Here is a 13,600-nt window from a genome sequence, read left to right on the forward strand (position 1 = left end):
CCTTTGGCACAACACGCGCCAGATACACACAACGGTGCTCTGCCGAAAGCAAGAAATCCAGCACACAACGACGAGCCGCGCGTCCAACTTTTTTGATGGGCCCTCTTCATCCTTCCCTGGGGTTACCTTTTCTTTGGCTCTGATATATATGCCTGCTTTCTGTTGGACGAAGCGGATTAGGGAGATGCAGAGCAGAGCTTATAAACCAAGAAATCTCGATCATGACAAACAACCGCTTAACCATTTAATAATTTTTGAATATTTTACAAGTGTAGTGACAATTTTTCACCAGCCGCTTCCTATGTTTGTTCATTTTCCTGAGTGGATATCTCATGGAGGTATTAATATATGCATATATTTACTGATAATTAGAGGGCGAGAGAGAGCAAAGAAAGATCCCAATGTTTAGTATCTCTTTCAACTGCACGGGAACTGACCTCGCGACTGGCGGCCTTGATTCTTCAATTAGAATATGGCCCATCACAAAGCCCTTTTCTACGAGCAAAGAGACTACACGATTAGAGGGCCATTCTGGAAGCGTCTTGTGTGTTAGGTGGAGTCCAATTGACCCCAACCTTTTGGCCTCTTCATCTGATGATTCTGCCGTCATTATTTGGGGAAAGCGACCTAACAGTTCTACATTTGGCCTCTTACATCGGCTTCTGGACCATTCTCAAGGTAAAAGTGCATTGAGACTCCCTCTTTTTAGATGTAACTGGGTTGGCCTGGAACGCCTCTGGAACCATCTTGGCTTCTTGCGGTGTCGATAATTTGGTTATTCTCTATGACGCAACGAATAAATTCGCCCTATTAACTAAGCTCTCAGAACATGAAGGTATTATTAAAGGCCTTGCATGGGATCCCACTGGACGCCTCTTGGCAGCACATGTACGGATTCCAAAAATTATCCCTTTTTAGTCAGACCAGGGCTCTGGCGTCATCCTCTGGCGTTCCTCAGATTGGACCATCGAAACAAAGATCACCTGTGAATCTTTCAGCAAAGCGCCAGACAACGTTTACTATCAGAGACTGTCGTGGTCGCCAGATGGATCGACTATAGCCACGGCAAATGGCGTGCTAACGGCAGCCAAAACCCCTTCAATTCTTCCCGTTTCTGTTTTTATCACCAAGGTGAATGAAAATTCATGGATCCATAAAAATTCAAGCACACTTTCATGGAAGCCATCCATGGCTCTGAAGGGATTTGTAGAGCCGGTCGAAGTTGTGGTAAGTTCTACTTTGTGCCTTAAATGTAGCAATTTTGCCCTGTGATGTTCAAATCTCCGAATGTGTCATTTTCTGAATCCAAGGTACTATCTTATTGTGCTGTAGGCAGTCAGGATCATAGCATTTCTGTTTGGAGAACCTCTTTTTCGCAGCCCGTCCTTGTCATCCAGGCTCTTTTCAAACACTCGGTGATGGATTTATCTTGGTCGTGCGATGGAACAAAAATTGCATGTTGTTCCTATGATGGAACTGTAAGGATTTTGGAGTGGGAAGATGGAGAACTTGGTATTCCGCAAGATAGTAGGGTTGGTTTTTCTAAACGTACCCTAGGGATCCTCACTGAAGTTTCTTATGCGCCTCCATTTAATTTATCTAAAACACTAGCCGCTGGTGCTGGATTTTCCGTACAAAAGAACATAAAGCCTATTATATTAAAGACCAACAATTTGCATACGGACTCACTATCAAAAAGAAGGCGAATACAACCAACGCTGATTGAATCCTATGATGATATTGAAAGCAAAAACACGCAGGAACAAAATCTCGATCACACTATTTGTTCTACAGGCTCAAGGGAACAAAAAAAGAATCTCCCCCTGCCCTCTTTGCGGCCGTTTTTAAATTGCGGTCCTAACTATTTTATTGACCAGAAAACCCCATCAATAGTTAAATTAATCGGCCCCGATGGATTCTCGCTTTCTTTGCCTGAAAACGTCTCTTTTGCTCTAAAAGTGGCCTCTTACTTTTTCATTTCCTCTTTTGATCATCCCCGTTTACATATCTACGATGAAAATGGTGTACAGTAAGTGTATCCATAGTTTTAAGGCACTAGGATGTCCTTGCCGTTGATTTTGGACTCTCAAGTGGTTTTCCTCTTTGGTGCCAATAGCGGAGACTTTTACCCAGATAGGGTTGGTGCAATAACTTCAAATGGTTCCTTATATCTATGGTATTCTCTACATTTTTATTGTTAGGGATTTTTGTTTACATCTCACTGGTCCTACCCCACTACCGATGCTTGAGATGATAAAATCTGTTTGTTTTTGTAAAAGTGGACTTCCACTCCTTTCTTTTGCAAATGGCGAAGAATATATCTTTGATTTGAAGCAAAAATCCTGGCACTCTTATTCTCGTTTACCTAGCTCGGCATTACAAGATTTGGAGTGTTTGAGTAACCATTTGTCAGATTTGGAAGTAGGAAGGGTTATCTTTTTTTAGAATGAACTACTGACATGTAAACTTTATGGAGACAAAGATGAATACGGACGGTGTTTGAGATTGATCATCCAACTCTTATCGAAAGACCCCAAAAGCACAATGAATAAGCTCAAGTTAAAGTCCATTTTCAAGACCCTCTGTCTCGAGAAAGTAATTTACTGTTTTGTTATTTTTAGGAACACCATGTGATGAAAGAGCTGCGCCATATCATTCTTGGTATTGAATAATGGTTTATTTTTAGATATTGACTCCGAGCTATGCAAATTACCAGAACTCGAGCCACAATAAAAGATATCGTGCTTATTTGAGTTTCTTCCTAGTATACGGTTTCCTAGTAAGTGTCATATCATCTACACCAATTGCTTCGAGATCTTGGTTTGAAAGATACGTATCTAAAAGTGTTGTATCTTTTGAAAATCCTTGGTAAATACTGTGCTTCTCGTTTTGGGCCATTTTGGCGATTACTCTACAAAGCAAGTTCGGGGCTTTTATCTTGCGAATGGCCTTGATAGCTTCTATTGGCGGGGAAACATCGGGATCGGAGCCGCTGAAAAAATCAGCAGGAGAAAGTGTATTTTTATTCCCAGGAGGAGCCTTCGGAGTCAAATGGCTCACATATGGCGTTAACTTTGGATTAGAAAAAATCATGTACTTGAAAGCTTGTCAAGTCTGGCACAATGTATTTCCTTATTTTCGCTTGGTCGGCATGGAAAAACCCCCATTTGTCGATTTTGCCCATTTTCCCATTGTTTTTCCCTAGAAATAAGTGTCTGATATATCGTACCTTTGTAGTAATCCTTATTGCCGCTCTTCGAATTTAAGGGAAGCCTCCTGTTCCAACCTCCAGCATAGAACCTAAGATGATGGCGATTGAGAAATTATTGAGAGTACCTTTTGCAAGCAGGGGAGAACATGAACACGCAGCGGTGTAATTTTAAAATTCAAATAAAAAGTACAATTTTTGATGTCCTTTCCCATTCGCCATCTTCTTTCCCTCCAGACAATCAGGCATGCCGGAACTAGAAGCAGGTCAAAATACGATACCATCCGTCTACATTGCATGAGAAATGCTAAAATTGGCGGCTTTTTTATTTGTGAGCCACTAACCCTGTCTAATTTGTTCCGATCTCCTCGTAGCCACAAATCAAGGAAAAGATATCGAGGAGATGGAACCGGGTCTAGGTTAAATGGACGTGGTTCCAAGGGGCAAAAGTCACGGTCTGGTCCTGGAATTCCGCGTGGATTTGAAGGAGGACAGACCGAATTACGATTCAGATTTCCAAAAAAGTCTGCCGAAATTAAAAGCATGGAAAGGGCGTATGAGGGGTATGGCCGGATCCATCTTGACCAAATCCAAAGATGGCTTGACATTGGACGTTTGGACGGCTCAAAGCCACTAACGCTGTCTTCATTCTATGATGCCGGGTTAACATCCATCAGAAGAGGGTTGCTCATCACCGATGGCGGTTGTGAACACTTTACCCATATTGTCCATATTGAAGCAACAGAATTTACACCAGAAGCCATTGGGCGGATTGAGGAATTAGGAGGAAAGGCAATAGCCGTTTACCACTCGCGAGAAGACATCAAAGTTTTAACGCGTCCAGAGTTTTACTTTTTCACCGAAGCTAGGAAATGGGTTTTATTCAAAAAGTATGCTGGGCAGCTATCTTCTTATCTTGTTTCCAGGAATCTTCCCGGACATTCTGTTGAGGCACTTAAGAATCGGCTTACGGAGAGGGAGTTTCATAACTTTGTGATGAATGCTAACTTTGAAGCTGGGCGGGTCCTTAAGAGAAGAAACATGGTACGCTTCTCCCTGTTTGATGTGTTTGGAGATCTTATCAAAGGAGAGAGAGGGATAAAGAAAACCCAAACCAGGGAAAGCATTAGGGCTATACTGAAAGGCCAGCCCGAGTCACTAGCATCCGCACTTATTCGTGGATTTCTTCCTCCCTTCTCATCGCCAAAAGAATATAAAGATATTCTTTTCTATACGTCTGACGAAAAGAGAGGCTATCTCAGCAACCATGTTTTGACATCTGTTCTTTCAAATAAGCATTCAGAGTTCTCTTCTCAAATTTACCCTGGATTGAAATATTGGATTGAAAAGAACTATATTGTATTTACTAGAGATCAGGAACAATACGACCTGGTTGTTGGCCATTTTCGGTGGGAAAATGCCAGACTCAAAGCTATTAAAACACAACAGGAAGAAACGGCAAAGGAAACGGCAAAAAGAGATCGAATACTGGCCATTCTTCAGGAAAAGGGTCTAAAACTCGATGTTCCTCGGTTTGTCGGTCCCAAGGAACCATGGAGAATTAGGAAGGAGGGATCTGGAGAGGTTGTTCTCTTGCCAATAGACTACGACCCATCCTCCGCACATCCCACACAAGAAGCCAACGCACTTTAACACGATTTTGGCTGCTTTAAGATTAATAAACTATCTAAAGCTGTCCGTCAGCAACACACGACATATTTGAAACCCCGCTCAAAAGTACGACTAGATGCGCGATCTGAGAAAAATTTTCCACAAGCTTCTCTTTTACTGATCACAACGTCGTTGATGGGGAGGGATCTCGGACGAAATGTGATCCATCTTGGATGCTTTCTAGTCTTCGTTGATGACTAGAACAATTTTACGAGATCCATCTTAAAAGGGTTATTTATTGGTTCCCTTTTGATGGTAAGTCGACCCCAATCTGTTTGGATTCTGTGAAGGATATTTGGGAGCATTATTAGCAAAAGGATGTTCTTCATTTGAGCCCATGTCTCCAATAGCTTTGGCAATTTTTTCTTTTTTGGCAGCTGCATTTTCCCGGGCAATTATTTTATCTGCTACTGGATCCCTGGTCCCAAAGTACCGATCTTTAATTTTCTGGTCGCTCAGTTGCTCATCATGTGCATCCAATTGATGGCGAAAAGGACAGGCATCGCCTCGATTGCATTCCTTCTTTGCATAAAATGAACACACATGCGGTAAGTTTCGGCGATAGTTGGTTGTTGCTGCTCGCTTTTTGGCAATAGAAAGGAGCTTTTGATTTACAATAGGGGCATCGATGCCCACTAGCAAGGGCGCAGAGGTGTCTCCCCCGCTCGTATCTTGGTCAGCAAGTCTAGTGCGCATGGTTTGAAAAAAGAATTGCCGATTGACCTCAAGTTTGGGGATATCTTGACTGCAAAAAGATCCTGCATCTCCTTCACCCAGTAACGCATCTCTGGCTTTCACTGGCAAATTGTATTGCAGATCCAGCAAGCAGGTTTGGCAAATGTTCTTGACTCGAGAGCAGATTTGGCATATTTCGGTTTTCTTGAAACGGGCGTCTTTGCCGGGCTTCCAGCGAAAAACGGTAAATGGGCGCGAACAAGTTTTGCACTCACTGCCATGCACCGCTCGCGTCATCCTAAGCGCTTCATCGGGGCCCAAACAAACTTCACACAAAATGGGAAATTCGGAATTTTCCCACTCCTGCTGTTTGACCTCACTTTTATTCATTTAATGCAAAAATAAAAGGCTCATAAACTGAAATTTAATTAATGGCTTTTTGAATAAAAAATTATAATAATTTAGCAGTGCATGGCCGCTAAGCATCATACGGACTTGATATTTTGTCGGAAGCAACCTGGCATTGCTGTTGGTAAAGTTTGCGAGCGGTGCGACGGAAGATGCGTGATTTGCGACACGTATGTGCGTCCAACTACCATCGTCAGAATATGCGATGAATGCAATTTCGGCTCCTCTCAGGCAAAATGCCTTGTTTGCGGGGGCCCCGGCCATTCAGACGCGTATTATTGTAAATCCTGCACCTTGTTGGAGAAAGACGTAAGTGCATGTTGCCATTTAACTACTTAGAGAGATGGCTGTCCCAAAATCGTCAACCTCGGATCCGCCAGAACCGATATGTTTTATGAACGCAAAAAATACACAACCTACAGGCAATAGAGGGCCAGAGCGAGAAAGAAAGGAAGAAACAAAGGCCGAGTTGATTTAATTAAAATTCTTTAAAAAACATCGACGACATTGACTCGCCATTGTGCATTCGTCTAATGGCTTCCGATAGGATTGGCGAGATGTCTATGACTCTGAACTTTGATTCATCTAAATTAATACAGGGAAGTGGGCACGAATTGGTAACAAGAACCTACTGGATAGGAAATCACTAAATTTACAATATCAATATCGGGATCTTGCTCCAGACGCGCCATATTTTCGTTTGTAAGTAAAGGGTGGATCGCAACGACGCCCACCATAAGCGCCCCAGAGGCCCTTACTATTTTTGCAGTCGTAATAAACGACGAAGGGTCATCTATAATGTCCGTGAAAATCCAGGCTATTTTAGACTTTACATTTCCAACCAGATTATCTCCGTTGCAAATGGACTCAATATTATCGTCTTCTGTTTCCGAAGTAACAAGTGCAAAGTCCAGTCCTAATCTATCGGCAAGCGCAGCAACGCTCTTTGTTGAGGACGGCTTTTGGACGATGATCACACAATTTTCTTGAAATAATTGATTTAAAAAGATATCTCCGCGAAAAAAAACCGAAGAGCTGCAGTAGATCTCTGCTTTGGGATTTGGCGTCGAAGGGGTCGATAAAATCACAGCTTTGTTTGAAGATGTATCTTGCATCGAGTCCGCAGCAGGACAAGTACGGTCTGGAGTAGGGGAAAAACGGCCAATAAAGTTGACCGGACTAGATGAACGTGCCATGGTAATCAAATTTTCAAATTTTGAGCATCCGTACGATAAATCTTCCAATGATGCCAACATTGAAAGGCTGGCAGAGAATATGGCCTTTGCAAGTAAGGACTCGGATCGCAAATTATCGAACGGGATGTTGAAAAAGTCCTGGATCGGTTGGGAATGCAAATCCACAGTCAGAATATGGTTTACCCCAGCAACCTGCAACATCTGGGCCACCAAGTTTGCAGATATTGAACCTCTAGGCGAGTCCTTTTTCCCGTATCTAAACCTTAAAGAAAGCCTATACCTTGAATATGGAAAGTATGGAAGGATAACAATTATACGACCTGAAGATGCATGCTTGCAGGCATTAACAATTATTAAAAGCTCAACTAAATACTCGTCAATAGATCCACTAAAGCAGTTTCCCGTCTGCACTATAAAGACTTCGTGGTTTCTAACAGATACATGAATCTCAAGCACAGATTCAGAACATGCTGTTCTCTTGAGCGTAATAGGTGCCACTGGAACCCCCACCCGGAAGGCGATCTTTTGGGCAAGGTCAACATGCGAGGAACCGGACAATAGTCGAATTTGCTTCATTAAAAATTAAATTAATTTAATTTTTTTTAAATTCCTTAATGGGAAGACATGTATGCATGCATTTCAAGTAACTTTGTAGAAAAGCAAGAAGCCAAATGTTCAATCGGCCACCGAATCATGGGGGGAAATGGTGCCGTCTAAAATCACAGAAAGGGTCAAATTGGACATTCACATGCTGCGTCTGCGTAATGCCATCGATCCAACGCAGCATTATAAGAAATTCGATGCAAAAGATCTATCAAAAACATTTCAGGTAACCAAGATGGTTTATAAAATCTTTTATGTAGGTTGGAACTATTATCGATGATGCTACTGACTTTTATTCGCTCAGATCCACAAAGAGAGACCGCAAAAAAGACATTATAGATTCGATCCTTTCAGACCCCGCGTCCAGGACGTATTACAATCGGAGATTCAAAGATCTCCAAATGCACAAGCAAAAGTCTGCCAAAGATTTATATAGGAAACGCATGCAAGCAGCGCTGCCATCCTGGAAATTCAAATCTAACTTCAAAAAGTGACCGTAAATATTCTAAAATTAAACTTTAAGCTACAATTTAAAGCGGTTGCTTGTTGCACTGCAAGGGTATAAATTTTTTTTTCCTTTAAATTATCCAACAATGGGTCGCATGCATTCGCCAGGGTATGTTTCCTCCATAGTGTATTGACATCATAGAAAGGGTATCTCTGACTCTGCACTACCATATCGCCGTTCTGCTCCATCATGGGTCAAGACCACTTCTCTTGAAGTTTCAGACCAGATTTTCAAGCTTGCAAAGAAAGGTCTCACCCCATCATCCATTGGTGTTGTGCTCAGGGATCTCCACGGTATTCCGCAAGTTAAAAGCATTACAGGAAATAAGATTCTCCGTATTCTCAAAGCTGGTGGACTAGCCCCGGAAATACCCGAGGATCTCTATCATCTGATCAAGAAGGCAGTCTCTGTTCGTAAACATCTTGAGCGCAATCGCAAGGATAAAGATTCCAAATATCGTCTTATTCTAATTGAGTCGCGCATTCATCGCCTTTCCCGTTATTATAAGAAATCCAAGCAACTCCCAGCTGTCTGGAAGTATGACTCGACTTCTGCTTCGGCCATTGTTGCTTAATACTAATAATAATAAACCAAGTTGACACTTTATCCAAGTTGGTGCCCTGTTCGAGTTAATGGTTTATTTTTTCCCGGACTTTTTAATTCCTCCAGATAGGAGGGGCCCTTTTTGTTTAGCTAGCTTCGCCATTTGTTCAAATAGTTTCTCCTCGTCCCTTTTGGCCTTTATGAAAGCGAGATCACTCTAAAATAGGAACGAACACCAAACCTCATCCATCTCTTCCACCTCTTTCTTTGGAGCTTTCTTGTAAGGGACTTTGCCGCCTAAAAATCTTAGAGGAAATAGTCTGATCACCTGAACGAGTCATTTATTTAATGACTGGATGAACCGAATGCAAAATGTTATTTATTTTAATGTTAATTTTTAACAAAAAATATCAAAGGGCATATAGTCCAATTTGGACCAGGATCACCGTATTTAGGAATGCAGCGAGAGAGGTAGAGAACATCAGCAATGGATCATTTACCCCAACAAAGGTTGTAAACACTCTGGCCAACGACCCAGCAGCTACCAGGAAACATGATATGGGAGACAGAGCCCCTGTAGATTTTGCTGTGAAACTTGCAATAATTTGGTTAAATCGAGATAGGATAAATAGAGGGACAGCCCAGTATTTTACAAGCAAAGCCAATTCCTGTATGGTGGTAAAGTTTAGTAAAAATTGGTACAGAAAGGCAAGGAGACAGACAAAAAGAGACGCCATCAAAAAGGGCCAAGATGTGATTCCCTTTTTTTTGGCCACGACAGAGCCGTCTTGAGTAGAGGTTGGTGTGGTCTTGTCTTTTTCGTCCAAAGAATCTTGGGTGTCTGCCTGACTATTGTTGATCGCAGTTGATTTCTCTGTTTGGAGATCTTTTAAATTCTTGGGCTTCTCCTCGGTACCTAAAAAGAATACAAGAAATGCGATTAGAATGGTTTGGATCAGTAAAAAGAAGCCTTCGCCATAGAGCTCAAATGGATGCATTTTGCGAAAGTTATAGGCCACAGATAGGGATAGGGATATAATTTCTAAAATCAGGGCGAAAATAGGTATTCCAAATGCAGTCCCTTGATTCAGAATTCGAATGATTTGGGGAACCTTAACAAAAAGACCTCCCAAAAGAATGCCATAGCTAAGGGCTCTAGAAAGAAAGAGCGTCATACAATCAGCTTCAAAACCATCCAAAAAACTGTCAAGAACTTTTTTTCCACATTCCTTTCCAAATAGAAGCATGATGCAATCCCTAAATACTTGGGCCATACAAAACATCTCGATCAATTTTTAATGAAAATTGATAAATTAAAAACCGACGCTTTATTAAACTTGCCATTAACTAGTCTTTAATTTATTTATTTTTATTAGCGAGCGTTTTCTTAATATTTTCTAACAGATCCCAAAAGTAGAAGGCAAAGAATATCGCCAACAGTAGTATTGGCATGAAACAATAAGTTTCAAAAAGCAGTGTTTGTACTTTTGGCCATGTTTTCAGCTCATAAATACAGTTAAAGTAGCCCAGGTTCATGTAATAAAAAATCCTTCGTAAAATTATGATCCAAGGCTTTGTTTTTTGTGAGAATTCTATGTTTTCGATCCTCAGATCTATCGATTGCCATAAAATATCCATGAAAAATACAATGAAATAGCTGAGGTACAGACCACGCCAGAGGATCATAAATAAGAGGGTACCAAAGCTTGCGAAAATTATATCAGTATTTTCAGCAAAGTTCTTCTTAACAAATTCAAAATCTTCCAAATGGGTTTGAACATGGCGTTTAAAAGCATTATTTGCATGTTGATTCCAACATCTAAGTATATCCTTCGGCGAAAATGAGATCAATACCTTGTAAAAATCTATATTTTGTAGAAAATTACATCTTTTGGGGGGAGTTGTCACTACTGGCTTTAACAATTTAGAGGTAGAGTCTATTTGATTGAAATTTTTTTCGGAATCTTTAAGATTGTTAACAGTGATAGAAGATTTTCCTAAACTCGAAGAAAGATCTTCATCTCTTGATGGATCTTCAAAACAATCACCAAAATATCCATACATCTCAATTAGAATCCAAATGAGGTACCTTGACATTGATGTCCAACCCAAAAGAAAGGCATATAAAAGTTTTACTAAAAATGAATTTTGAGAGTATTCGGGTGAAATAAGCCATGAAAAAGGCCTAAAGAACCAAAAGAAGATATATAATGGAATCAAAAAAACAGCAGTTACAAATAAAATTTGAAAATCTTGATTTTTGATTACAGCAGTATCAAAAACCCATTCAGTCTGATCAATTTTTAGTAAATAGTTAACATGGGTCTTATATTCAATTGTAGGGCCTGCAAAAAGTGTCATAGGAGAAAAGAAATACGAGTATGCCATAAATATCCGTTTTATAAAGCGAAGGATGGGCATAGACCCATGATCGGAAGTATAAGTAAAGTAACCTAGCTCAAAAGACTTTTCTTTATTGCCTTCTTTATTGCCTTCGAACCAAAAAATGATTCCTTTCAAATAAGAAATCATCCATGGAATATGAGAACCAAGTTCAACGAATGTCTCCGGTTCAAAAAATTCAAGATAAACACAGTAAATAAACTCGCAGAATAAAAAGAGAGTTTTTACATTGAATCTAAATGAGACAGGCAAATATGATGAAAGTTCTGCAATAAATATTTTGAGCGAAATAAACACAAGAAACACCCAAAATCGATTTTCTCCAAACGCACATAGAAAGAAAACCACGCCACCAAAAATATGATAACACTCTTTTAAAAAAAGAAACTCGCCAGAAACGAATTTTTGATATGAAAAAAGAAATACCAAGTTCGCCAAAAAAGCCAAAACGTATTTTCCGATTGGGAAAACCTGTATGGAAAGTGTCATCAATAAAATGCAATCGAATTATGGACTAGTTAAATTATGAGTAATCAATTTAATTGAAAAATTTGGCGCTAAATGTAAGCTCTACATAGGGGACAGGTTGAGTTGCCACTGGTTTTGAACCATTTTATCTATAAATTAACATTAAAAAATATAAAGTACCAAGCAGGAGGAGTGAAACTTGTGTTTGCAACTGGGACAGCCCTTGGACGGGAGGCTAAAGTCGATTGGTTGGAAGATAGAATAGCAGATTATACACTCTTCGATTCCAGAGAACCTTGCTTCAGCATTTTTCTTCCACAGGACAAGGGCTTCCAAGATTGTAGATGAACACGAGACAATCAATGGAGGCGTATTTGCAGTGGCCAGAGAAAGCATAGATGTGCTCCCGGAAATTAATATCTGAGTGGATAATAGCCATTTACGCCAAACCGCTTCTGAAACCCCGACCCTCTTACCTGTTTGCTGCACAACAATTGAATTTAGCGGGTAAGATTGGGGAAAGATGAGGGTCATTTCAAGAAAAGCATTTTCTTCTCCAAGTGGGAGCCTTACCAAAATGGAGGATGAAATACTCGAATGCAACAAATTCAATTCCAAAGGAGAGAGTCTTTTTTTTGATGCTGGCGCTCTTAAAAGCTCAATTTCTCTTTTAATTAATTTTTGCGAAAACCTTGTGCAAACGAATCTGTCAAAAGTGGCCAAAAGATTGGTCCAGCTTTTCTTGTCAAATAGGGTCTCTGGTACTGAGGAATGAGCTGTGCTCTGAGTCCACCAGGTCCGCACTTTTAAAGGATGAGATGCCAGCAACGAGTATAACGAATGTATGTATAAGGATCGAAGTGCATGGTCGTTGTGAACCGTATTTTCGGATGAATTTCCATCTATTAAATAGATGGAAGAGAGATCATAGCAATCTGGACTATAGCAATTAATAGAGGTTGAAAATTCATCAAGATTGCACTGGCCAAACAGCAAGTAAAACGCATGGAGAATGTTTTCAAACCAAAAGGAGTCATCTGGAACAAGATGATCCAATGCCGCTGGGGGAAGGGAAGCCAAAAAAAGCATTTCGAGTAAGCAAACGTTCAATATTTCCAAATAAGCCTCATTGCCATATTCCAAAATATCCATCCTGCGAGGTTGCGGATAAAACAACTCAACAGAAGAAATAAGTAGATCTTGCAGATTGTTTATAGAACAAGCTAGCATATTAAAAAGCAGAATTAGGCATTCTTTTTTGCCTCTAGTACGAAAATCTTTTCCAAAGCAAAATTGTAATAATGATTTCCAAACCGGGCTCGAAAAGTAGATGCCACCGATCGATTTTGCTTCGACAGGCGAGTGCTGGTTTAAAATCTTAACTAAATTTGAAAAAAAGAGCGACAAACTATAGGTAAATTGCAAGTTTTCTTGGTCCGGGATCAACGATAAAGCAAAAGAAAACACGTTACATGCAGCCCCAATAAAGTCTACATCTGACAAAAAGTAGCATGTTAAAAAATCCATGAATATTGGGAGAAGGTGAAACGATTCGCGCGACATCATAATATTTTGTATGATGCCTCGATAAAAAGCCAAAACCTCGCTTTTCAGCCAATCGATTCCGTCTGTTATCAGAAGCGTAACGGGATCTCTTTTTAGCATGCAAATAGTTTTCTAGAAAATTGGAATCAATTCGATTGAAGATAAAATATCGTCGTTTTGCTTTTCTTTTTGGAAATATGCGAGTAAAAGGCTAGCATCGGAACGGGACATGTTTGAAGGGAATATGAAGGAGCCTTGTCTTATAGAAAATAGCCAGAACGATAATGATACCAGATCCGGGCTGCGACCATCTGATCGCGAAACAATGGAGGTGGTATCTTTATCCCTAGGGCCCAGAGCCAAAAGTAGTTG

General features: G+C 40.4%; 9 protein-coding genes across 9 annotated transcripts; 3 read left to right on the forward strand and 6 right to left on the reverse strand.

Annotated features, from left to right (window-relative positions):
* Positions 1 to 301: 301 nt before the first annotated feature.
* Positions 302 to 2,033, forward strand: DI09_122p10 (uncharacterized protein; the record flags this gene model as incomplete). Its single annotated transcript, XM_013383915.1, is given in 5 exon segments — positions 302 to 338; positions 373 to 678; positions 695 to 888; positions 928 to 1,227; positions 1,257 to 2,033. The coding sequence occupies 5 exon segments, from the start codon at positions 302 to 304 to the stop codon at positions 2,031 to 2,033; spliced, it is 1,614 nt and encodes a 537-aa protein (XP_013239369.1).
* A 712-nt stretch (positions 2,034 to 2,745) lies between these two features.
* DI09_122p20 (uncharacterized protein) lies at positions 2,746 to 3,093 on the reverse strand (the record flags this gene model as incomplete). Its single annotated transcript, XM_013383916.1, has 1 exon — positions 2,746 to 3,093. The coding sequence occupies one exon, from the start codon at positions 3,091 to 3,093 to the stop codon at positions 2,746 to 2,748; it is 348 nt and encodes a 115-aa protein (XP_013239370.1).
* A 316-nt stretch (positions 3,094 to 3,409) lies between these two features.
* DI09_122p30 (ribosomal protein L15) lies at positions 3,410 to 4,861 on the forward strand (the record flags this gene model as incomplete). The annotated part of the gene is made up of 1 exon (XM_013383917.1): positions 3,410 to 4,861. The coding sequence occupies one exon, from the start codon at positions 3,410 to 3,412 to the stop codon at positions 4,859 to 4,861; it is 1,452 nt and encodes a 483-aa protein (XP_013239371.1).
* A 249-nt stretch (positions 4,862 to 5,110) lies between these two features.
* On the reverse strand, positions 5,111 to 5,944 carry DI09_122p40 (uncharacterized protein; the record flags this gene model as incomplete). The annotated part of the gene is made up of 1 exon (XM_013383918.1): positions 5,111 to 5,944. The coding sequence occupies one exon, from the start codon at positions 5,942 to 5,944 to the stop codon at positions 5,111 to 5,113; it is 834 nt and encodes a 277-aa protein (XP_013239372.1).
* Positions 5,945 to 6,440: 496 nt separating this feature from the next.
* Positions 6,441 to 7,734, reverse strand: DI09_122p50 (uncharacterized protein; the record flags this gene model as incomplete). The annotated part of the gene is given in 3 exon segments (XM_013383919.1): positions 6,441 to 6,590; positions 6,619 to 7,420; positions 7,439 to 7,734. 3 exon segments carry the CDS (start codon positions 7,732 to 7,734, stop codon positions 6,441 to 6,443), a joined length of 1,248 nt encoding a protein of 415 aa, XP_013239373.1.
* A 52-nt stretch (positions 7,735 to 7,786) lies between these two features.
* On the forward strand, positions 7,787 to 8,843 carry DI09_122p60 (40S ribosomal protein S13; the record flags this gene model as incomplete). Its single annotated transcript, XM_013383920.1, has 5 exons — positions 7,787 to 7,801; positions 7,823 to 7,987; positions 8,022 to 8,251; positions 8,285 to 8,393; positions 8,415 to 8,843. 5 exons carry the CDS (start codon positions 7,787 to 7,789, stop codon positions 8,841 to 8,843), a joined length of 948 nt encoding a protein of 315 aa, XP_013239374.1.
* Positions 8,844 to 8,906: 63 nt separating this feature from the next.
* Positions 8,907 to 9,153, reverse strand: DI09_122p70 (uncharacterized protein; the record flags this gene model as incomplete). Its single annotated transcript, XM_013383921.1, has 3 exons — positions 8,907 to 9,029; positions 9,054 to 9,109; positions 9,141 to 9,153. 3 exons carry the CDS (start codon positions 9,151 to 9,153, stop codon positions 8,907 to 8,909), a joined length of 192 nt encoding a protein of 63 aa, XP_013239375.1.
* A 69-nt stretch (positions 9,154 to 9,222) lies between these two features.
* DI09_122p80 (uncharacterized protein) lies at positions 9,223 to 10,095 on the reverse strand (the record flags this gene model as incomplete). The annotated part of the gene is made up of 1 exon (XM_013383922.1): positions 9,223 to 10,095. The coding sequence occupies one exon, from the start codon at positions 10,093 to 10,095 to the stop codon at positions 9,223 to 9,225; it is 873 nt and encodes a 290-aa protein (XP_013239376.1).
* Positions 10,096 to 11,772: 1,677 nt separating this feature from the next.
* DI09_122p90 (uncharacterized protein) lies at positions 11,773 to 13,348 on the reverse strand (the record flags this gene model as incomplete). The annotated part of the gene is made up of 2 exons (XM_013383923.1): positions 11,773 to 11,832; positions 11,864 to 13,348. 2 exons carry the CDS (start codon positions 13,346 to 13,348, stop codon positions 11,773 to 11,775), a joined length of 1,545 nt encoding a protein of 514 aa, XP_013239377.1.
* Between the last annotated feature and the right edge of the window lie 252 nt (positions 13,349 to 13,600).

This window comes from Mitosporidium daphniae (assembly GCF_000760515.2).
Source record: "Mitosporidium daphniae strain UGP3 chromosome Unknown contig-122, whole genome shotgun sequence".
Lineage (NCBI taxonomy): Eukaryota > Fungi > Microsporidia > Mitosporidium > Mitosporidium daphniae.